The 25764-nt window shown below is 36.5% G+C and overlaps 1 protein-coding gene across 1 annotated transcript; it reads left to right on the forward strand.

Annotated features, from left to right (window-relative positions):
• The first annotated feature begins 933 nt into the window (after positions 1-933).
• On the forward strand, positions 934-23790 carry FAM168B (family with sequence similarity 168 member B). Its single transcript, XM_083363660.1, has 7 exons — positions 934-1219; positions 7257-7337; positions 8054-8137; positions 17216-17358; positions 17836-18013; positions 19041-19168; positions 19273-23790. The coding sequence occupies exons 2-6, from the start codon at positions 7268-7270 to the stop codon at positions 19151-19153; spliced, it is 588 nt and encodes a 195-aa protein (XP_083219786.1). The 5' UTR covers positions 934-1219; positions 7257-7267; the 3' UTR covers positions 19154-19168; positions 19273-23790.
• The last annotated feature ends 1974 nt before the right edge of the window (positions 23791-25764 follow it).

The following is a 25764-nucleotide window of genomic DNA, read 5'->3' on the forward strand; positions in this document are numbered from 1 at the left end:
GTCACACCCTTCTCTGGATCAAATAGTAAGACACACAGTTTTGTGCAGCCTTTTTACGCATATTTTGTTTTAAAATGTGTTCTAGGTTAGAGAAATTACATTGCAACAGAATATTGCAATTGTTTCTGGTAAGTTAACACTTTGTGTAACTGTGACTATAATAGGTTAATCAACTTTTGTTATATAGGTGTACATTTACATTGTACAATAAATTTATATCAGTGTTCTGAATGTATATTTTTGTAGCTGATCTTCCAACAGTTAATACTACCAGCAATAAACTTATCTATTCAGCTAACTACGGATCAGTTTTACTTAAAACTTCCTGAACGAGATACTAAACCAATTAACCCTAGAGAAGTTACACCCCGGCATGTCCTTTTCATTTAAGAAGATTATATGACTTCTGTACATATTAACAACCTCCAGTCTTTTGGCCTCTTATTATAATGTGCATATCTGTGCATAAAATTATGGCCTGAATTATCGTAAACACGGGTCTAATTAATTACCCAGGAGAGAGTAACTCTCAAATCTCTAAATTTGTTATTGGTACTTTGTTTGTAGTTATGTTAAAGGGGAGTTAAAGCACATTATGAATTTGGTTAATTGTATATTATGCATAATTTTTATTTAGAATATGATTATTGTAACTATAATCCTGTATTTAGCTCTGGGAAGTGGGGGGGAAGTGGGTGGGTTTGGGGCGGGAGGGATTTGGGGATATATTGTAAAATTTTGTTTTTGTAAAACTCTTTAATAAAAAAAATCTCTAAATTTGAAGTTCTTTTGTTTTGTTTTGAAGAAAAAAGAAAGAAAGATGACGCTGCTTCCATTCGCAATTAATGGCAAGGGCGCCAAACCCCCTCCGACCACGTGATCGGGAACCGCGTCTCTCTCTCTCTCTCTCTCTCTCTCCTCCCGCATGTGACAACAGTTCTTGGCTCGCCTTTGGGGGCTTCATACGTATGCGGGCATCGTCCGTCCTTTGCACACAGCCGACGAGCGGATGTGACGTTCTGGGCCGCTGGGTTGCTGCGCAGTTCTCCGGAGAAAAGAGAAGGAGAACGAGACGGCGAGGCGCGTTCGGGAAGGCTTCGTTCTTGCTGCAGCTTTCGGCGGCAGTAGCCCTCGCCCAGGCTTGGCCCCCTCCCGCCTCAGTCCCCGAGAGCGAGAGAGCGACCGCCGGGCAGGGGCCGCCGCGACCAAACGCTGTGGGGTGAGTGAGGGAGCGCCACCTCGGCCCTTCCCCTCCCCTTTCCCTAACCGCTGCCTGAGGGGACGGGGGTGGGGGCGGCTATAGGTGGTTTTCAGGCTGGCTCCCTTTGCCGAGGGGCCCATCGCGAATGAAAGTCGACCCCGAGGAGTTGCCTCCTCTGCTCCCGGCCTTCTCGCTCACCAGCTTTGCGGATGCTTGGCCGAGCTGAGGCCTCGGCGGCAGACCTCGCGTTTTGTGGGCGCCCTTGCGCTCTCGAGACGTTTCTGAGGCACCCGCTTGCCTTCACGTCTCTTGGCCTTCCAGCTCTGCAGCTCATTGTGGGTCCGCCAAGCGATGCTTGCAAAGAGTGTAGATAGACCTCGCTGTTGTTTTCCTATTCGAGGGGCTGCTGATAAAGGGTGGATTGTTGTTTTTTTTTGGGGGGGGGAGCAGCTTTTGATGCTAAGCTGGAAGGTGAGGTAGCAGAACAGTTACTTGGAGGTAGATTAAATTCAGATTTATTAGCCTGGGTTATTGGGAGCAATTGAATCTAATCTGTATTTCAGTGCTGACAAAAAAATTACATAAGAATTAAAATAGATTTGTATTCAAATTTGTACTTAGTATGTTTGTTGAGAGTCAGAATCATGCCCTTATATGTTGGGTGTACTAAACTTGAAGTGTAGGTGCTTCAGCTCTAATCTGGCATATTTATATGGACTTTTTGAACTAGTTCATAATCATTCCAAGGTCACAGCCCAACTGCATAAAATATGTTTCTTAGGTGGAATCTTCATCTATTTTATTTCTAGTTTTTTTATCCAGAATTTGTATCTATTCTGGTTGTATATTTGAATGACTTGCAGGAAAAAAGTGCACCTTTCTCAAAATATATCTTGAAAACTGAAATGTTTTAATTTAGGACATCAAAATTAAAATGATGAGCAAGTTGTGTAAAATCAATTAGCACCATTGATTTTATCGTAAAACAGTGAATGAATGCATACATTCATTTATTCAGCTTCATCCATAGATATTTGTAAAGAAGAATGTATAAGTAACGGATTAGATTGCTGTAGATTGTTGGTATTTATCCTTCTATTTCCCTATCAAAATAGAAAATAAAATGAATTGTGCAGCTGATGTTTGAGTTGTTCTAATACTAATGTTAATATTAAGCTACTGGCAGTTACTAGAATTTAAAATTAAAATTAACAGTGATGGTACTAGAGAAGACATACACATGGTTTTCTCATCCAGTTGCTTGACCAATTGAAGTATAATTCAATATTATGCTTACACATTGTGCAAAACAAAAGTAATTGGCACACTGATTCGTTGTGTTGCATGATTATAGCCAGCAATAGGACAAACTTGGGCAATGCTATTTGTTTTGTGTCCTGCTCTAACAGTGGATGACTTGAAATTCTTTTACACTTTAGATTATGGCATCAAAACAGCTGTATGTCATCCTCTCCCTGGAGGGACAAAATAATGATTTTACAAGTTAATTTTGCCCTTAGGGAAATTAAGTCCCTGAATAAACATAATTTCTTACAAATGTATGTTATTTTTATAGCCTTATATATTAACTCTTATTTTTTGCCAGTGAAAATGAAATGACTTGCTAAGATTGCTGAGACTATGTCTTTTTCAACTGCTTTTGTACATTACAGTTAAAGACTAGAAAGCTTCAGGATACTGGGAGGGAAAAAAACCTTTCCCCCCCCCTTGATTTTTTTGCCAACAAATGTTCCTGCTTTGAAGTCTATTAAAATAAATAATATGTAATGCTTTTATGATAAACTTTTATTCATTTAAATAGTTTATCAGTGTTTATACACTGATGCAAACTACAAAAGAATTTGATCTTTGAAAATGAAACTTAGGCAGCCTATGGTGAATCTATAGTGATGTGGAACTATCTAAATAATAACTTTTGATTAATTATTATAAAATTTGTGGTTTTTATTTTCAGCTTCAGTTTCCACCTTAAAAATGCAGATTCACGTGCTTAAATATTATAGGGTGCAGCAGTTGGTATCTGTGCATCTAATATTGGATGCTGGATGTTTTGCTACTGTTAAACTAAAACATAATACTTAATGCGGAAGGGACCAACTTATCAGAATGGTTCTTGTGTGTAGGATTTTTTTAAAAAAGCAAGCTTCCTTGCAAAGGGACCTAAATTATGGTTTTATGGCCAATAGAACAGTAATCCAAACCTTCTCCTTATTTCTGTATATAAATGTACAGAGATCATTGTAATATCTTACAGCAAGACACATTCTACACACATTCAAGGAAGATCACGACAGTTGATTCATTTGTTGTTAAAATGCAGGACACCAAAATTATTTTTATATATTTAAGTGTGAATGAGACTGGTAACTTAGTTCCAAAAGCTCCTGGGTGCCAGAGAGATAACCTACCAGAATTTGGACTGGATGGCTGCAGTGCAACTTATCATGGCCCTCTGTATTATTAAACACTTGAACAAGGTCATAGAGGTTTTTGCAGGGTTCTGTCTTGTCCTGTACAGTTTCTAATAGGACTGTGTAAAGCATTTGAAGGGAGCATCTTGGAAACTACATTGATACAAGCTAAGCATCTTTCAAAAAGGTTAAAGAAGCTATATTCTCTGGAATGATGAGAGCATTGAAGCAACTGTGTCATGTTACTGCACTCAGTGGGAAAGCTTTTAAAGCAATTGAACTGAGAATGTAGGTGCTTTAATGCTTCAAGGAGGAGTGTGCTTCACTCATGGCAACTTATTTTGCAAAGCACCTCTTAAATGTTTTGTGCAATATTTGTTTCTAAATAAATTAGCTGGGATAAGCTGTGTGAATATTTTTAGTCGAATTTTATATTGTTTGTAATTGTCTAGAAAGATGTTGAATTCTTGAGCAGATGCTTAGGAATCCGTTTTTAAATACAATGAAGTTTGAAGTTATTTGCCAGCTAAAACCTCAACTAGAGAAAACATTAGTCTCTGTTAAGTTCACAGTAATTGCATCAAAATTAATCAAATTATTTGTCTTTGAAAGCTATGTGAAAATTTCTGCTAATGCAACCTGGTGAATTAGATATAGTGTAGTTCACTGATTCAGTATTAGTTTTCCTAGTTATGGTTAATTTTGTAAGGGATAATTCAGTGCGGTATTTGACTAATAAATCCCTTTTTTCCCCGTCAACCTGTCCTTAGACATTAGAAGTTCTTAATATCAGCTTGGTTGGTAGCTGGTAGGAATAGACTTTTTTCCCATTAAATAGCATGACTCTACTCCAAAATAGAAGCACGGTTTGTTCCCCAATTAGAATACAGGTGGTCTTCAACTTACAATCACAATGGAGCCCAAACTTTCTGTTGCTAAGTGGCAGTTTTTAAGTGAGTTTTTTGCCCATATTACAACCTTTCTTGCCACAATTGTTAATGAATCACTGCATTTGTTAAGTTAATAACACAGTTGTTAGTGAATCTGGCTTCCCCATTGACTTTGTCAAGATCACAAAAGGTGATCACATGACCCCAGAAAACTACAATTATCATAAATATGAGTCAGTTGCCAAGGGTCTGAATTTTGATCACATGACCATGGAGAAGCTGCAGTGATTGTAATGTAAAAATTGGTCATACAGTTGCAAGAAAAATTATGTGAACCCTTTAGGATTACGTGGAGTTTTGCATGAATTGGCCATAAAATGCGCTCTAAACATCATGTAAGTCACAACAATAGAAAAACACAGTCTGTTTAAAATAATACTACACAAACATTAGTTGTTGTCATGTTTTAATTGAACATAAGATGGAAACATTCACAGTGCAGGGTGGAAAAAGTATGTGAACCCCTAGCCTAATTACTTCTCCTACAGCTAATTGGAGCCAGGAGTGAGCCAACCTTGACTCCAATCAGTGTGATGATATTGGATGTGTTGCTGACAGCTGTCCTGCCCTTTAAAAACACACACCTGTTTTGGGTTTACTGGTCTCAAGAAGTACTGTCTGATGTGAACCATGCCTCGCAGAAAAGAGCTCTCAGAAGACCGACGATCAAGAATTGTTGACTTGCATGAAGCTGGAAAGGGTTACAAAAGTATCTCCAAAAGCCTTGATGTTCATGTGTCCACAGACTGTCTACAAATGGAGAAAGTTTAGCACTGTTGCTATTCTCCCTAGGCATGGTCGTCCTGTAAAAATGACTGCAAGAGCACAGCACATAATGCTTAATGAGGTAAAGAAGAATCCTAGAGTGTCAGCTAAAGACCTACAGAAATCTGGCACATGCTAACATTTTTGTTGACACATCTAGAATAAGGAAAACATTAAACAAGAATGGAGTACATGGGAGGACCCCACGGAGGAAGCCATTGCTGTCCAAAAAAAATATTGCAGCATGTTTGAAGTTTGTAAAAGAGCACCTGGATGTTCCACAGCACTACTGGCAAAATATACTGTGGACAGATGAAACCAAAATTGAGTTGTTTGGGAAAAACACACAACACTATGTGTGGAGAAAAAAAGGCACAGCACACCAACATCAAAACCTCATCCCCACTGTAAAACATGGCGGAGGGAGCATCATGGTTTGGGGCTGTTTGTTGCTTCAGGGCCTGTACGGATTGTTGTCATTGATGGGAAAATGAATTACAGAGTTTATTAGGACATTTTGTAGGAAAACATACGACCATCTGTCCGCCAACTGAAGCTCCGCAGAGGATGGGTGATGCAACAGGACAATGACCCAAAGCACACAAGTAATTCAACAAAACAGTGGCTTCAACAGAACAGAATACGCCTTCTGGAGTGGCCCAGTCAGAGTCCTGACCTCAACCCGATTGAAATGCTGTGGCATGACCTTAAGAGAGCGATTCACACCAGACATCCCAAGAATATTGCTACACTGAAATAGTTTTGTGAAGAGGAGTGGTCCAAAATTACTCCAGATCATTGTGCAGGTCTGATCTGCAACTACAGGAAACATTTGGTTGAGGTTATTGCTGCCAAAGGAGGGTCAACCAGTTATTAAGTCCAAAGGTTCACATACTTTTTCCACCCTGCACTGTGAATGTTTCCATCTTATGTTCAATTTGTGTAGTATTATTTTAAGCAGACTGTGTTTTTCTATTGTTGTGACTTACATGATGTTTAGAGCGCATTTTATGGCCAATTCATGCAAAACTCCACGTAACCCCGAAGAGTTCACATACTTTTTCTTGCAACTGTAAGTGCCATTGTAACTTTGAACAGTTACTAAAATGACTGTTATAAGTCAAGTACCATCTGTATTGTATTTTTTTAAAATTAAAACCTATCTTCAAAATTTATAACACAAATGGATATATTACAGGGTTATATTTACAATATAGTATCCATAATCCAACTACTAAAAAATATTTTATAGCTATTGAAATCTTGCAGATTATAGGAATTGCTTACTCGTTGATGTGAAATGTACTTGTAAATATCTTTTGTTTGCAATTTTAAGTGTACTAATTTATGAAAATATTTAATAACATTCAGTACTTTGGACTTGGATATAGAAAGGTACTTTGGAGCATACTTGGGGCTCATGCATAAGTTCTGCAACTTACTGAAGCATTTGCATATTTTGTGTGATTGAATGGCTGCCTTCCATGCTGAAGCACAAACACAAGAAAAGGTGCTTCATGCTTGCCCAGTAAATTACTTTTTTGTTTTCAGTTATGAAGTCCTATGAAACCCAAATATTTATAACTAACCCTATATCTAAGTTGTCATGAGACAGTAAGTTCTGTTGAAATCTGAGATGGAATAAATGTCAGTCTCAGAGTTGCACTGTTAGACATATTATCAGTTAATCTATTTGGTACAATATAAAATTGTTCAAATATCACTACTACTTTCACAGTCATACCTAGTTGTGAATTACAGGATGCACTACTAGCTAGGTATTTGAATATTTTTTCAGAGATGTGCTTTGTAATATTCTCGTATTCATAGTAGAGAAGGGAACAGATTTAAATAATTCATACTGTTAAAGCATTATAGTCTACTAATTGTGTGACTTTTCCCCTTCAGTTATTGAAATCATGAATCCTGTTTATAGTCCTGGATCCTCTGGGGTACCCTTTGCAAATGCCAAAGGAATTGGGTATCCAGGTAGGCAACTTAATCCATAAAACTTTCTTGTCATTTCTTATTTATCAGACCAGATGCTATTATTATCTAAATTCTGAATTGAGTTTGCACAAATGACCTACAGACTTCCCGAACATGATAGCATCAAGATGTATTGGGACTAAGTTCCCTAAATTCCAAACCCATCTGAGAGTTCTATGTTGGAATTGTTAAATAGCTTTAAAGAAAGTATTGACTTGGGAGTGTGCCATCAACTTCTTTCCTTTTTACGTAAGGACATGAAAATTTAAAATAGTTTTGTTTATGTATATACAATTTGGTATAGAAAATGAAAAATCATGATACTGTTTTCCATTCTATGGCTAAAAGATTAGGACATAAACTTTAGGTTTTTGCACTGAAGTTAAAAGATGAATTTTGATCAGATTTCCCCAATGTTAGTTTCCACCAGATATATGAACCAGTTCTCAGTATTCCATGGCATATCCATTGTTGGGAATTCTGAGTTGCAAGTCACAACTATGGAGAGCATGCAGCTGAACAAAGCTCTTTTTGAAAAGCATCAAAGAGCTAATTAAATAAATAGTTCAGGCATTTAAATGATGTATGACAAAATATAAGATATTACTTCATGTTATGGATTGAAATTATGTTAAATAATAGTATTAAGTTTGTTGGATAATAGTACAGGTACAATATTGATACATCTGAAAATAATTTTCAACTGTTCCTTTCAGCTGGATTCCCAATGGGCTATGCAGCTGCTGCTCCTGCTTATTCTCCTAATATATATCCTGCAGCAAATCCAACATTCCAAACAGGTATATAGTACTACTCCACATTTCAGTAATGTAAACTTTTAAGTTATTTCCAATATTGAATATGATGATATCTGTGATAGTGTAAGAGACATATAAACACTAAGTAGCCAAATACTTTCATGCAGAATCTCTTATGTCTGAAATGTCAAACACAAAGGAGAGCAGGAAAATGTAATATGCTGGATATTTCTTCATTGGTTACATTTCTCCATCTTGTAGTTTAGAAAAGCATGGTAACCCTCAGAGGGTTAAGCATTGTGCTTAATGTGTAAGTGGGATTTGAATCCCCAAATTATTTGTTAGAAAGGGTATTGCCTTCAGAGTAGCTTTTTCACTACGTTTTTGATAATAGGAACATACAGTTCATTTTCATTCAGTCCATTTCTTTGTGGAAAGAGCAGTTTAAAACTGAGAAGGGATGGAGCGCCTTGTTGTATTAGCCCTCTTTTTTTACAATTATAGAACGTTAAAGACAAGATTTTGTGTTGAGTTGAAGTTCCCATTGGGCATTATATTTAAGTTCTTAAAGTCCTTTAGGCAATGATGTCAGGAACAGGATTGGACTTTAAGGCGGGTTATATCCTTGTTCCCATCCAAAGTACCCAGTTGTCATACCAGTGCAAGCTAAACTAAGACCATCTCCATAGAAACATTCCTTCATCAAACCAGAGATACTTTAAGATAATCGTACCTTGAGAGCCATTTTGCCCTCAATACACATTCACCATTATTTCTTAGGCTTAGTATGACAGCCACAGGTTGCTATGATTCACAAGTACACAGTGGCAAAGAACAAGGAGGAATCATCTTGGAAAAGGTGGATTTTACTGGAAGCCCTAGGAGTTGAATGGAATGACTAGAATAATCTGAACTTTTTAGTCCTCTTTTTTGTCTCATAAGATCAAAGCTTGGCCATTATCAGGAAGAAAGCAGTGCAGGTTTTTCTTCCTGTCTATGTTGATATATAAACTTTCTTCCTCTAAGTTTGAGAATTCCTGATGATTATTCAAGGAATTAGTACATTAAGGGAGTTCGGAGTTTAGCTGTGAATTAGAATGTACTAAAGTATCTGGTCTATCTGCATCATGAACTGAATTCTGTTCCACTTACTGGTGGTCTCAAGCAGTTTATTGAGATAATGGTATATAACTACCCATTGTGGTTTTAAAATAGTGTAACATTGTATTGATGGAAAACAAATGTAAATTGAAAACCAGGTCACCCCAAAGGGAAGGGTAGATACACTAACATGCATACTTTCCCACTTTGTCAATGAAGTTACAGTTAACCTTAATTCTGGAAATTTCTGCCTCTATGTATATATGCATGTTTTCAAGTGTATCTCAGAAATTTGTATGTGATTCCAGGATAAATGTTACATTAATAACATCCAATAAAAATTACCTGTTTATGAAGTACAGTGCTCTGTTTACAAAATTAATTTCTGGAGAACAGAAGTGCCAGATAACTAGAAAAAGGCTAATGTTGTATTCTTCAAAAATGAGAATATATACAATAATTGACTCTTGGTCTGAATTGATACCTGAAAAAAAATGAGAACAACTGGTAAAGAAATTATCTACAAACATCTTAAAAACAATTGAAGGATTTTTCATGCACAGGTATTGGTACTTGTACTTGCCAGAGTAATTGATCTGATAAATTTAAATAGATTGTATGAATATTGTAGTCATTATATATCTTAACTTCAGCAAAACATTTGACAGTACACCATGACGCTCTGATAAACAAGCTAATTGTGAACTGTAAGGTATGACAAGTGTATAGAACTAACTGGAAAAACATAGAATGTTCCTCAATAATTCTGCGTCAGAGTGGACTAGATAATGAATTGCACAGGGTCGAATCTAGTGCTGTAGGAACTTTATTAATTGACCATATCATATATAAAACTGATACAAAAATACAAAAAATGCATAGAAAATAAACACTTTCATAATGTTTTTTTATTAAAGAGTTTTACAAAAACAAGATTTTACAATACATCCCCAATTCTCACCCACCCCAAACTACCCCCCTTCCCCCCACTTCCCAGAGCTAAATACAGGGTTATGGTTATAATAATCATATTCTAACTAAAGATTATCCATAATATAAAATTAACCAAATTCATAATGTGCTTTAACTCCCCTTTAACATAGATACATACAAATTACTAACACTAAAATTAATAACAATATCCCTCTAAAATCTACTCATAAGCTAAATGGAACTTTTTAGTCCCATATTTGTTCTGAATATAATCTATCCATCTCCTCCAAACTGAAATATATCTTTCTTGTGAATGATCCTTCAAATACGCAGAAATTTTAGACATTTCTGCAAGATTCGAAACTTTAAACACCCATTCTTCTATAGTAGGCAAACTATCCTTCTTCCAGTATTGTCCCACCAGTAACCGTGCTGCTGTTATCAAATTCAACATCAAATTGGTTTCTTTACCATCACAATCTACAACAATACCCAATAAAAACAATTGCGGAGAGAACTTTATCTTTCTCTTAAAAATCTTTTGAATGTTCCACCAAATTTTAACCCAAAAAGCTTTTATATTTCTGCAAGTCCACCACATATGAAAATAGGTGGCTTCTAACTACCACATCTCCAGCATTTAGACTGTAAGTTAGGATACATGTTAGACAACTTTTTGGGATCCAGAACATTTTATAAAAAATTTCTCTTAAATTTTGAGCCTGAGTAAATTTAACATTTCTAACCCAAATTACCTCCCAAGTATCCAGCGGAATTGGTTCCTGAATATTTTGTGCCCACTTTATCATACAATCTTTAACTAATTCCGTTTCAGAGTCCAGTTCAATTAAAACATTATATATCCTCTTGATATGTGCACAATTTAAATCTAATTTGTTTTACTAAATTTTCATCTGTAATTGTGATGCCAACCTTCTGATCCAACTTCCACCTAGCTTTCAATTGAGTATATTGAAACCAAGAGTAACTTATGTTTTCTTAACTCCTCTAATGATTTAAGTTGCCAATCATTCCCTTCCAATCTAAGTAATTCCTTATAGGAAAACATATCCAAACTCACTCCCATAGATACACCTTCTATCGCGTGTCCAGGAATTCCCCAAATTGGTATTTTATAATTTAACTTATAATAATACTTTTTCCAGATACGCAGCAAGGCACTTCTAAGAATATGAGATTTAAAAGCCCTATCCACCTTCTTATCATAAAGCAAATATGCATGCCATCCATATACCAAATCCCAACCCTCAAGATGAAGTATTCTCTTATTAGTTAAATTAAGCCAATCGCTAACCCATGTCAAGGCCACCGCATCATAATACAGTTTCAAATTCGGCGCCTTGAGTCCCCCTCTTTCCCTAGCATCTTGTAAAATCTTAAATTTAACTTTTGGTTTTTTCCCCGCCCAAATAAATGTATTAATACCCTTCTGCCATTCATCAAGGTTGGCATCCTTTTTCAATATAGGTATCATTTGAAACAAAAAGAGAAACTTTGGCAGAACATTCATTTCAACAACTGCGATTCTTCCCAATAATGATAATTGTAATTTTTTCCAATTATTTAAATCCCTTTGTACCTTCAACCATAGTGTTTCATAATTATTCTTATATAATTTTACATTTGAAGCTGCAATATACACTCCTAAATACTTAACCTTTTTTACTATTTCAAAACCTGTTAGTTTAATTAACATTTCCCTTTCACTCATGGATATATTCTTAGATAATATCTTAGTCTTATTACTATTCACCTTAAACCCAGAAACCTTACCATACTGAGTTATAATGTATCGGTTGAGATACTGTCACAACCAAGTCATCAGCAAAAGCTCTCAATCTATAATCATTCTGTTTTATTTTAATTCCCTTTATCATAGAGGACTCTCAAATTTTAATTAATAAAATCTCTAACGTTAGAACAAACAATAATGGTGATAGGGGGCATCCCTGTCTTGTACCTTTTTCATTTTTAAACGTCTCTGTTAGCCCCCCATTAATTATAATTTGTGCAGTTTGTTGTTGATATATAGCTTTAATAGAATGTAGAAATCCTTCTCCAAAATTCATCTCCTCAACAACTCTCAATAAGAATTGCCAATTCAATTGATCAAAAGCTTTCTCTGCATCCAAAAATATCAATGCTGCAGGGACTTGGTTGTTCTTATCCAAATATTGCCCCTTCACTCAATTGTTTGTCTTCTTGTCTTCTGTTCTTTTGACTCGAGGAGACGGTGGTGAGCCTGCTTTAAGGACCTTAGTATAAAAATCTTTTGCTTTTAAAATTGTATCCAATCTGTACCTCGTCCCTGCATAATTCACCACAATTCCATTGGGTATTTCCCATCTAAACTGAATTTGTCGCTTCTTAAGCTCATCGGACAGAAAAGCGAAATCTTTCCTTGGAGTGAAAGCGTCCTAGGAGCGGAGAAAGCCTGGGCTCCGAGGGAACTCACTCCGTTAGCCTCCAAACACGTTGGGGGAATCACAGAGGAGCTCTACCCAAACAAGTTTGCCTCTCCCTCTTCTCCCAAGGGAGAGACTTTGGCGCCACGGGACAGCTGATTTTTGCTGCCTCTAGGCGCTCTAACGCATCCCAAGATCGTGCGGCTTCAGAAACGCTGCCATTCGGCGCGCCAGCGCTACCGGAAGCTCCCACTTTCATAATGTTATCACCCCTATAATTAATTCCAGTCTGATCTGGATATTTTCTCTTGTTCATAATGGCCTTTGAAATGAAGACTGCAGTCTTATTAGTGTTTCCTGCAATAAATAACATATTTCCCCGAAAATAAGACTTAACCAGAAAATAAGCCCTAGCATGATTTTTCAGGATGCTCATAATATAAGCCCACCCCAAAAATAATCCCCAGTTAAGATTATCAACCAGACGGCTGCATCTACTACCATATTGCCCCGAATATAAGCCCTAACCAGAAAATAAGCCCTAATGTGTCTTTTGGAGCAAAAATTCATATAAGACCTGTTCTTATTTTGGGGAAAACACAGTATTATTGTTTCTCCTAGTGCAGGGGAGAGCATAGCTGACTCAGGAATTCTGGGAGTTGAAGTCCATGAGTCATAAAAGAGCCGAGGTTGCCTACCCCTGTCCTAGGTGCTCCATTATTTTTTTGTTTTTAAATAGGAATCTAAGTACACAACAGACACAGTTTGCAGTCAACAAGAATGTATCCAGTGTCTTTAATGGCTGGTGCTCCACAAATGCAGTGTCTTTTTTTAAGTGGGGCTCCATGAAATCTCCCATGTCTGATGGAGTTCAGTTGTTTAAACTGAGCTCTAGAGAGAAAGCTCTTCTGAAATGTTGAGACATGTAACATTTTTCTAATCAAGAGGCTGATTTGTATTGAATCAGCCACTTCAAAGATGTGACACATTTAAGTATTGCAGCCATATCAATAACTCTTTGTTTGAAAGCTTCCTTGGGCTTTACATCTGATTTGACTAGGATATTGAAAGATTACATTTGAAAATTGGGTGTGGTTGAGGTAGAAAGTATGGTTATCAACTTAGGTAACACAAAATAGGTACAGTAGGTAATATATAATAGGGAAAAAATCAGGAATAGTTTGATAGGAAAGAAAATGGGCTAGAAATAATAGGATGTAATAGACACAAAGTTCTTCACCTAGGAAAAAGAAGATATATGATAGGAAAGTACTTTGGTGATAATGCTTATAAAAATTGCAATTGTTCATTTATAAATATGAATCTGTAGGGGTTTTTTTACTGCAAAGAAGACAAATGCAGTTTTAAAGTATATTAGTACTGGTAGTTTCTGAATCAGAGGAAGTAATAGTTGTACTTTATTCTTCTTTGGTCAGGCCCCCAATTTGAGTATTGTGTCCAGTTCTGATTACTGCATATTAAAGAGGATTCAGACAAACTGGAACAGTCTCAGAAGCGCAACGCAGATGATCGGGGACAAGAAACTAAGTCCCATGAAGAGAGATTGAAGAAATTGGGAATGTTTAGCCTTGAGAAATGAAGACACAGGGGGGGGGGCATAATATTATTCTTCAAATACCTGAGAGGATGTGATACTGAAGAAGATAAAGACTGTTCTCTGATATTCCAGAGCTCAGGATGCTTAATAATGGATTTAAGTTACAGGAAGGCAGATTCTGATTCAGTATTCAATCCAAAAAAAATTGTAACAGTAAAAGCAATTCAACAATGTCATTATTTGTACCTTCTGCAGTAAGAGCAGTTCAGTGTTGCACTGTAAGCACCTCCAGGTTGGTGGTATGTGTGCAACAGTATATTGGGTCACAAGTTAGTTTCTAGATTAAATCTCCTAATTTGCATGGAATAGTGTGACCATGCTTGGGGTAAAGCTGGGCCTTGTGTTGGTGGCATGTTATTCAAAATATGCCAGAACTGAGTGTCCACATTAGTAACAGAGAACTTGGTTTTCACACAGATCTGACTAAGTAAAATAATACAGCCTTCTCTATATTATTCACTAAAAATTTCATGTGAAAACCTTGATTGTCCAAAGCTATATTAACTGGCAGAGATCTATACGGGGCTATTTGGTGATGACCATGGTACATAGAATATTGTAATTTAGAACATTAGAAGAGTGAATGCTTAAGAACAAGAAGGTAATAGAATGGAAGGGAGGAACGTTACATATCTGTATACTAAGAAAAAAGTAAAGATGCAATAGGTTTGAATGAAGATAATCTAAATACACGAAGGAAAGTACAAATAGTCCTCTTATTGACGGCGACTGTTCAAAGTTACAATAGCGCTGAAAAAAGAGTTTTACGATCAGTCCTCCAAATTATGAATATCACAAAGTCCCCACCTCGCACAATCATGATCACCATCACCATTTGAAAACTGGTGTGCATTTATAAGAGTTGCAGTGTCCCACGATCAAGTGATTGCCATGTGGGTGAGAAAAAATGCATGTAAGAAAATTATGGCTGAAAAAAAAGTGAGGATGAAAGAAATACATCGTATAATATATATAAGGGATGGTTAAGATGAAAATAGGGAGACAAAAGGAAGCACAATTTTGATGAAAGCAAAAAGATTGGGTTTTGCACAAAAGGGCTGCACAAAGAAACTTCAGCAATGAAGCTGAGGTGAAGGAATGCCAGTTATTTTAGAGCTTTTTGTGGGAATTATAGTGATATGTTGAGCAATATATAAATGAATATTTTTAATTCTTAATGCCCAAGAAAAAAAATGATGGAAGAGAATGTCCCAACTGCTGTAATTGAAATTGAAAAATGGTAATACTGCAAGTGTAGAAAATAAATCTAAAGAAAGGTTAAAATACGTAGTTTAAAGCTAGTTGAAAGAAAGGAAAAGGGAAGGAAGAACTGAATGATGAACTAAGTGGACAACCAGTATTTAGGTACTATAGAAAGAACTACATTCAGTAGGTAAGCAACTTCTTATGATCTAGGTTTAAAAACACCCACAGTCAGCAAGGAATGTTTCCAATCATTTGACCTTTAACAGCTTTGTTCTTTCTAATTTATATCAGATGTTCCTATATCCATTCTGAATCAGTTTCTAGACTTCAAATCTATACTAGAATGTTCCAAAATAAACTATAAATCTAATTTCAACCATAATTTAACCCACAGTAGTAGAGATAGTCCTAGGTTAACAACCACTCCTTTAGCAGCAGTTCTAAGTTACAGTGGTGCTGAATGGAGGTGGTTATGATTGTTTCTTGAAGTTCCAGTTGTCCCAGCACCCCAGTGATAAAGTAATGTGATCATGATCTGGACTTTTGGCAACTGGCTCTCACTTAGGACAGTTGTGTCCTGCATTCATGTAATCACAATTTGCAATTTTTCCTGCCAATTTCTACAAGCAAGTCAATGGGGAAGGCCAGAATCACTTAGGCAAGTTTGGCCAGCTGGTGCACATTCCCCAGCTCCTTTAATTTGCTCTGGCCACCTGCACACCCATGAGCATTGTTGTGATCACATCATACCTCCCCAGCCACTCGTGTACCCCCTGAGCCTCACTGACCTTACACCCTCCCCATGCCACCCTCCCTGAGATGACACTCTTCCATCACCCACACACCCTCCCCAAGCCTCATAGCACTCCTGCCACACCTCCCCAGTAACGCACACACCCTCTCCTACCCAGCAGCAACCATCCCAAACCCTACTGCATTTGTGCCATGCCTTCCTGGTCACAAATGCATTCTCTCACTCCCTCTCCCATTCAGCAGCCACTTATCTGTCTGCTGATTTGGTTGCAAGCCGCCTGGGACTTGTAACTTCCTGCTAGCTTCCCCACTAACTTGGTTGTTAGAAACCAGCAGGATGTTGCAGGGAGATGCTTACTTGACACCCCAGGATCCTCACTAACAACAAAAGCAGGAATTGTTGCTACTAAGCAATGTGGTCATGTGACATTGCTCTTTATGACTGGATCACTTAGCAATGGGAATTCCAGTACCAAAAGCCCTTGTAACTGGAGGACTACCTGTAAATACTTTTTATCAAACTTTGTACCGGTAATTGCAATAATCCAGAATTTATGACAATAGTAGTAATCTAGAATGTAGTTTTATGCCATAACATACTATGCATTTTGTGAACCTCCCAGAGTCATTGAGAGTCGGGCAACATACAAATTGATGAATAAATGATAAGAAACATTACTTTTTACATTGTGCTCATTATTTTGTTTTTCTAAATATTAAACAGTACTTTTTTTAACTATTCTTGATCATTGCACATATTTTAATGTTCTATTTGTCCTTATAGAGATTCCATCTCTGGGCATGAGGGCTGAGCCTGAGACGATGATTATACTGATTGTAGGGTTTTTAACTTTGGCTGCCAATTTATATTTATTTTAATATTGTGTTTTTAACTGTTGTTAGCTGCCCACAATTGTCGCGTTCAGATATGGGTAAATAAATAAATAATACTTTGTGGTGGGCAGCAATTTCTTCCTATTTTAATTAGGAAAAAAATGGATCATGCTGTTTCTCATTGTTTAATAATATGAATATTGCAAATTATTGAAACACAACTTGACACTTGGCTATCTTTTAATATAGGTTATACACCAGGCACACCATATAAAGTCTCTTGCTCACCTACCAGTGGTACAGTGCCTCCTTATTCTTCATCTCCCAATCCTTACCAAACTGCAGTATACCCAGTTCGAAGTGCCTATCCACAGCAGAATCCATATGCACAGGTAAAAAGAGTTCTTTGAGTTAATTATATAACAAGTGGAACTGTTGTCATTTTCTAGATTCTTAGTGCTGTGATGGTTTGGGGTGGGGGTTTAATCATTAATCATTTGTATATTATAAATCAGAATTTTAGTGAATTCTGGCTTATAGTTGATAATCTGCCTTCAAAACAACATGATTGTTGGCTTCTTGTTTCTGGCTTGTTTAGAGATACAAGCCAGCAATTCTGGTTAACATGCTTCTGCTTCCCAATTAGTTCAGATTGATTGAGCAGTTAATTAGGAATAGTTTTGAGAGAACTGAAAACTCATTATTACTGGTGTACAGTAATCAGTTCTTTTTTTTCCTTTTTGAAGGGCCCGACTCATACCTGATGTGTATAAATAAAATAATGGCATTTCCTTGAAACCATGTGGCCTTTTAATATATATCAGTAGTACTGGAAAGAATTTTAGTAAACCAATCATTTTTTTCAACAGCAAGGCACTTACTACACACAGCCTTTATATGCAGCACCACCCCACGTAATCCATCACACTACAGTTGTGCAGCCCAATGGAATGCCTGCAACTATGTATCCAGCACCAATTCCACCTCCCAGAGGAAATGGTGTCACCATGGGAATGGTGGCTGGGACCACAATGGCAATGTCTGCAGGTATGTGAATTTTCTTTCATTCCAACAGTCTGTGATGTATTGGTGTTTTAGAGCAGTTGATACTCATTAGTGTGGCCAGTTCGGTGCTACATTTAAATTCTCAGACAACCACTGAGCATAATCTCTTTGGCACATAGCACTAACATTCTTGATTCTTGTAACTAATAATCTTTCATCTATCAAACACAGTTTAAAATTCAGGCCCTTCTGTGACAGCCTCACAAGTCAATTGTATACAAAGTACTGGTAGTTACTTAACAACAGTTTGTTTAGTGACCATTCAAAGTTACAGAGGGGCTGAAAAAAGTGACTTATGACTGTTTTTTACACATAGAACAATTGCAGCATTCCCATGGTCAAATGATCAAAATTCAGATGCTTGGCAACTAACTCATATTTATGATGGCTGTAATGTTCCCGGATCATGTGATCACCTTTTGTGACCTTCTGACAAGCAAAGTCAATGGAGAGGCCAGATTCACTTAACGATGGGTTACTGACTTAACAACTGCAGTGATTAGCTTAACAACTGGCAAGAAACATCATAAAATGGGGCAAAACTCACTTAACTGTCACTTAGCAACAGAAATTTTGAGCTCAATTATGGTCATAAATGGAAGACTACCTGTATTCTGATTTGTAGAAATTTTGGGCTCAATTATGGTCATAAATGGAAGACTACCTGTATTCTGATTTGTAGAATATTTATTAGTTGTCTGTCAAAGTGCAGAGAGAACTTTTAACATGGTAATGCAAGAAGTGAATTTAATTATGTGCCATGTCTTAATATCATTTTAATTGGGAATTCTGGGACTTAGAGTCCTAAAATATTTCGAAGACATAGGCTGTATAAGATTGATACAAAATGCTGGGGAAACAAAAACAGGATGGCAGAGTTTGCAAACATAATTTCTTTAATTTCTGTAACAGAAATTCTGGTGACTGTGCCAACTTCAAAATTACTTATAAACCTCAAAGAGTGTTAATTATGAAGCAATTAAGTGTGGAAATATTTTTGTCTCCCCAGGTACCTTGTTGACAACACATTCCCCAACTCCCGTAGCCCCCCACCCAGTTACAATGCCCACTTATCGAGCTCCAGGAACTCCAACCTATAGTTATGTGCCCCCACAGTGGTGATCACCATTACCCAGTGTAAGTATTCATGTATTTATTGCTGTAGTGATTTCGCCAGTGTAGGACTATCAAAAGTCAGACTGGATGTTTAGCTCTCTTTTTTTGCCTCCTTTTGAATGCAGATTTGAAGATGGGAGATATGCAATCAAGTAATTGAGGTTTAAAAGTTGGTGCTGAAGCCTTCATGCCTCCAACCAGGACTTGTTTCTTCTGAATGCTTGCAATCCTTTGCTAAACACTAATTCCACTGAAGACTTCCCAGTGCTGCATATCTTACATCTTGGAACTCCAGCAGTTAGTCTTAAAGCAAATCCTGTTTCGTGGACTGTCTTGCAATTTTTAGCTAATTATAATGATTAAAGGGAGTATAAATTTATTGATTCATATCTAGTCGAATGCATGTCTAAAACTCGCAAAGCTTGCTCAACCTACCTGCTCTGACTGATGCAAAAATTGTCATATGCAAAACCCAAAGGAGCCGAAAAGTATTTTACAGTTTATATCACTAATGCACTGTTGTAATGTTTGCAGGGTCTTAAAGAGGTAGAATTGTGACAGTGATTTTTTTTCATCATTCTAATTAGCAAGTGTGTTAACCTTTTAAGGCACCAGGTAAAGAGAGAAAAAATGGTGGTATTTTTCTTTCTGGTTCAGTGATTGGAAAATGATTTTGTAGAAGTCTTGCAAAAGGAACCATTTGTTATTTGTAAGTTCTTTCCATTTCCACATTTTGGATTCAGTGTTACTATAGACATTCTCAAGGACAAAAACATATTACAGGAAAAATATGGTTAAAAGTCTTGCTATTTAAATCATTAATCATCAGTGGAATGTTTGGTGGAAAATCATCCACATAATGATTTACCTCCTAAGAACAGTCTTAAGTGATTGATGTCAATGATTTCCACACTGCTGTAAAATAGAATTTTGTTCAGGTCCACCCTTCCAACAAAAATGGGCTGATCTTGGCCAGATTGATAGTTTGAGCAGCTTTCTTTTGTAAAAGCATAGTCATATCAATATTTCAATAGAAAAGAATTCAACATATTCTGAAGAAAAATGTCCTTTTTATATATATATAAGGGGAACAAACTAATTAAATCATTTTATTGACTTATTTTCCTTGCAGCATGGATATGAACTAAGTATGGAAGCAATTGTTAGAATATACCTAAAAAGTAGGACTAAATTCAAAAGTGATCAAGTACAAAGATTCTTATTGGTAATATTCTTTTGGCATAATCTTGGGCATATACTTTTTTACCTCCTAAATTGCATTTGGAAAAATTGAAATTAAAGCAGATGCAGTATTTCATTGCAGTGAACCACTTCTGAACTCCTTACCTGCAGCTTTGAATCTTTTAGAAGTACCTCAGTCAATGCTGTGGCGATATAGGGCTAGTCTTGGAACCAGTTTGTGCACCAAAATTATTATGGGATTTTTAAATTTTTATTTTAGGTTTTAATTTCAGTGCTAAAAGCAATCAAGGGCTTTCTTTGAATTGGCACCAATTATTACTCCCAGTATTTCCTGTCTGCAATAAATAGTGTAGTCAAAGGTTAAAATGTTCCCTTTTAAACTTAACATTTGTAGATTAGTTTATAGTATTGGTAAAATATTTGCAAGTTGTTGGTGTTTTTTAATGGTGAGACTGAGCATCCCAACTTTGGGATGATAAGTTTTTAAATCAGATATTACAACTACTTAATATGTAGCTTGGAAACTGATTTTAGTACTACCATCCTAATTTTTCCTCTGGGGCAAGAATCTTGTGTGCCTCAATTCCCTTTGAAACAGCTTTTACGATGTTTGAACAATAAGATGCTCTTTTGTTTTACATAAAATGTATTTTCTTTGGATCATTATATAACATCTTTATCCAAATGCCAGTGACACAACATAATTGTATGTATTCTTACATTTTAAACTTGAGCACTTATTGCAGCCAAGAAAGTTCTGTATCCATAGAACAAGCAAATTCTTTCTTTCTTGCCATTTGGGTCTGCTTAGCTATTCCATTTGTGACCTTGTCGTCATTCTGAAGAGTGCTCCTTAAACTTATCGATTATTCAGTATGGAGACTTAGCCAGTGTAGCAGGCTTTTAAAGTTAAATGTTTCTTGCCACATTATCACAGATGTGAGTTTTGAAAAATAGTTTTGCCAGGGACATGTTGAAAATAAAAGCTTATCTCTATATAAATGTCCTGATGTCTGTAGCCAGTGCAGCACTTTGTATATGGTAAAGATTAATTGTACTTGATTTTCCTCAAGTTTCAGTTTCCAAATACTTCCTTGGTTGTTTTTTTAAAAAAAAATACAGTGATAGTAACAGCTTTTAGGGTAATCAGACTTTGAGCACTTTTTTCTGAGTTGTGTTGTGGGATTCATCTGCAATGGAGGAATCGTACTATGCTGTCTGTTGAGGAATAGTACTTCTTGCAAAAATTACTGCACCTTCCAGAATTTGGGGGGAGGGGGCAATGATATTTACTTGGAGATAAGTCCATATCTCCTATAGAGTCAGTAGGAAAGTAACCAAAAGCACAGTGATGAGAGGATGTATATAGCTTGGTATATTGTTGCAAATAATTAAAAAAAAGCATGACTATGAAACAAAGTTTGTACTTCAAATGGATGTACTAGACAGGATATTGTGGATTTTTTTTTTCTCCTTCTGGTTGTTAGTTCCCTGGTTAGAATTCCTATATGGGAGGGTGACTGAGTGAGGTAAAGCCTCTAATTCTTAGTATGTAGCTGCGTTGAAACTCTTCCTTCAAAGGAGGTTGATGCAGCAGAGACAAGGCTCCAATCAAGCTGCTTTGAAACAAATGCAGCCTCTAGAGGGGAATACAGTAACATATTACAGCAATAAAAGAGAAAACAAAAGATCTGAGTTTGATTTCAAAGGCTATGTTTTAAATAATACTGAAGGCATTGTTTAGGAGACATTTTCAAACTAGATAACACAATATTTGTAATGTCTTTTTTTTTTAAAATAGCAAAATATAAACATTCTACTTTATATTTGGCCAAGAAATACTTGTAGATGTAATCAGTGGTATTAGTGCTAACCAACTGACATGAAACTGAATCTCCCATTTTTAATTGAGGTAATAAATGTATAACTAAAATATTATTGTAGACATACAGTGAAATACTCTGAGAAGCTCATACATTACCACAAAATGTGTCTTGATGCCACGATGGAGATAATGGAGGGAAGAAGTTTTGCTTTATTTGGATTCCTGAAATGTAACCCAGTGAGAGCAGAGTTTTTAATCTGTCACGACTCAAACTTGGCACAGATTCCATATAGTCAATATTCTATGACCATTGCAAAGTAATTTTAACTTCAGTGGAAAATTTTGAATTTATTAGGGAAAACCTTTTGTTCCTATGTGTTTCTACTGAGCATTCTTATTGCTTGGTTTTGGCATTATAAAACTTAAGTTAATTTTGTTCCAGTCAAAATGCAGGGAAGCAAAACATTTTCAACTAGTTTGTATTACATTGTTGTGTTGATTCTATGAAGCAAACACCCAACACTAGGTCTGTTCTGGGGCAAGAAAAAAAATAGATATTGATAATCATTTTCTGACAGTGAAGGTTCATACTGCATTCTGCATTAGGTGGTTTGCTAATTTAGTACTTTCCCTTTCTGCCTCTGCCTGCAAACACTGAGCCCCATTCTAGATATCACTTTGTGATTTGCTTTTAACCAGTGCAGTGTTTGTTTGCACTTGGCCTTCCCTCTCAACTTTTTCCTCTGTAGTCATTCTCAGTATATCTAACAATCCCATCCATGTGGAATAATAACAAAATGGAGACAGCAGGGCAGCAAGGGAGCTGCATTTATATTAAACATCTAATTCTTATTCAACCTGTCAGTAGAGATTGAAAGACAGCAAGTGACAAGTAACTGTGGAGGGATTGTATTATCCTTGAATTTTCTCTTCAGCCTACCGAAGACATTGGTATTTATGAGATACTGAGGTAGCTATTTTAAATGAAATGGGCACTCTTTCTAAAATGACATGGAGCTATTTGAGCATCCCAATATCAGGAGCCAACATGCCAAGATAGTCTGAACAGTTTGACTTCCAATTCTCTGTCATCAGTATCTGTATGACTTTTTCTAATCTGATATGACTTTTGAGCACTTAGCAAGCAAACTGTGGAAGTTTCACTTAGCTTGCTGCTGTACAAACTTGTTTTTAGTAGAATGGATTTGTTAGTGGGATTTTATTGTAGTGCTATTATTGGCTGCCCTTGTGGGGTGAAAAGGGGAGTGCATGCAACAGAAGTGCAAGAGGCCCCAGTAATAGTGTTGTTATGAAATAGGCACAGGTTTCCTTTTTATATAACTTTTTTTTAAAGAAAGAAACTGTCTTAAAACAGTTGTATTGGTACTTTTTCCCAAGTTTAGGTCAATGTTGTCTTCCAGAAGTTTAAAGCATCACATCTTTTGCATCAACACATAGGAGTGGCAATTCCATTCTGAGCCAATTGTGTAAAATTCATTTCTATTATACAATCGAATGAGTAGATGAGCTCAGAGTTAAATTCTTAAAAGCACGTTTATGTAACAGGAATTGTTATGTATTAATACTTCAGTTTTCAATAAAGATTGACTGTGTTGCTTATTGTTTTTTTCTTTTGCAACTACAATCCTCAAAAATATGTTGTTACATTTAAATGATGTTTAGGCCTTTCAATATGCACTGTGCTAGAAACTGTTCATCCCTGACAGATAGGCAATCTGGCACATTCTACAAATTGTGGATCACAATTGTCATCGGTCTTAGCCAGCAAAGCTATTAATAGTGGATTGTGGGAATTGTGATTTAAAACATCTGAAGGAATTCACATTACCTGCCTCTAATTTACTAAGGAACAGTAGTTTCTTTCACATCTTACATAGGCCGGATGCATCATCCAGAAGCCATGCCCACCCATTGCCGGCAATGGCAAAACTGTCCTGATACATTGCACAGTGTCACGTGATGTCACGAGTTTGACATGTCTCTTACACCATAAAATTATAAAACAATTTGCAGGTTTCAATGAAAGAAAAACAAAGTGAGATTAGCAGGTTTTTTCCTTTCTTGGCAATGTCTTAATTTTAAATTTCACATACTTTTAGAGAATTGAAATTTTACCATGTTTAATGAAAGTTGGGAGGGGGATTGATATTAAAAGGAATAATTTAGGTCAGTAAATTCAACTGCCTATTCAGGGTAGGGATTTAAATTAGCATTCCAGAAAAATGCCTACCTAACCACTGAAATACATACTAGAACCCACCATACTCCAGGTAATTGATTCTTGTCAAATGAAAACTTTTTCTAACAATCTGCCTTCCTGTAACTTACATCTGTTTGGTGCCATGCACTCTCTAATGAGAATTCAGAGTTCATGTCACTTGTGACATTTATCTAGTTTATATAGCTGCTCATCTCACAAAGAAGTGACTCCGGGGCGGGGTACAATAGATATTTGGAAAATGCCACTGTCAACTTCTCAAGGCTGTACACATCCAGCTCTTTCAGCCTCTTCATAGGGCTTAATTTCATCATCTTTCCCTGAACCTGTTCTGATTTCTCTGAATCCTTAAATGTGTGAGGCCTAGAATTCAAGGCAAAGCCTGCTCAAAGCCAAGTAGAGTGACCAATTATTTGCCACACTCATTTGATGCAAATAATGCTATTTAGAAGAATGTGAGGTGAAACAGGTGGCAAAGCACTAAGCAACAAAAAGAATTGGTCTATGTGTTAATGATTTTATTTCACCTTTCTTCAAGTCTGATTACTATTATATAGAACAGTTTATAGCCTTGCCTGTGTTGCAATTACAGTACCACTGGACCCCAAATTTAGGTTGTAGGCTTTGGTGTAGGCCACGGGTGCCAAACTCTCCACATCACTTGACACAGTGGTGGGATTCAAATATGTGAACAACCAGTTTTCTGGATGCCACTTCCAGAAGTCCATTCTAGGCCTGGGCAACAGAAAATTAGCTACCGGTTCTGCTGAAGTGCAAACTGGCTGTATCCCACCACTGCGTGTTGCAATGTATCATGACTTTTTTTGCATTGTCAGAATGGGTGGGCACAGCCTCAGCATGATGCAACTGGCCCACGGGCTCGCAGTTTGACACCCCTGGTGCAGGCTAAAACTAGTAATCTATTTCATACAGTATTGCATCATTTCATGAAATGCTTTGAAATATGACAAATGCTTTCAACTAAAACATAATTTGTACATTGCAGCCTCTAATAAGTCATTCTAGAGAATTTTTTTCAGTTAGATCTTTTGCAGACAATATGGAGAACTGATATATATATATACTTTGTCCTATTTTTGTTAATGATTTCTGAAGAATACTGTTCTTTCCTAATTAAGAAGTATATGTTTTCCCCTTTTCCTGCAAGAGATAATTTGCAAATTCATTTATCAGTCAAAATTATCCAAATAAAACAATAAATTCTTTCCATTTAAATGAAAGAAAGAGCGTTAAGTTCTGAAATCTGGCCTATTTCCAGATAATCTCAGAACAATGTTTATGGCTGTATACATATGCTAGCTTTTTTAAAACAAAATTGTGAAATTGTAG

This window comes from Vipera ursinii (genome assembly GCF_947247035.1).
Source record: "Vipera ursinii genome assembly, chromosome: 5".
In the NCBI taxonomy this organism is placed as follows: Eukaryota; Metazoa; Chordata; class Lepidosauria; order Squamata; family Viperidae; genus Vipera; species Vipera ursinii.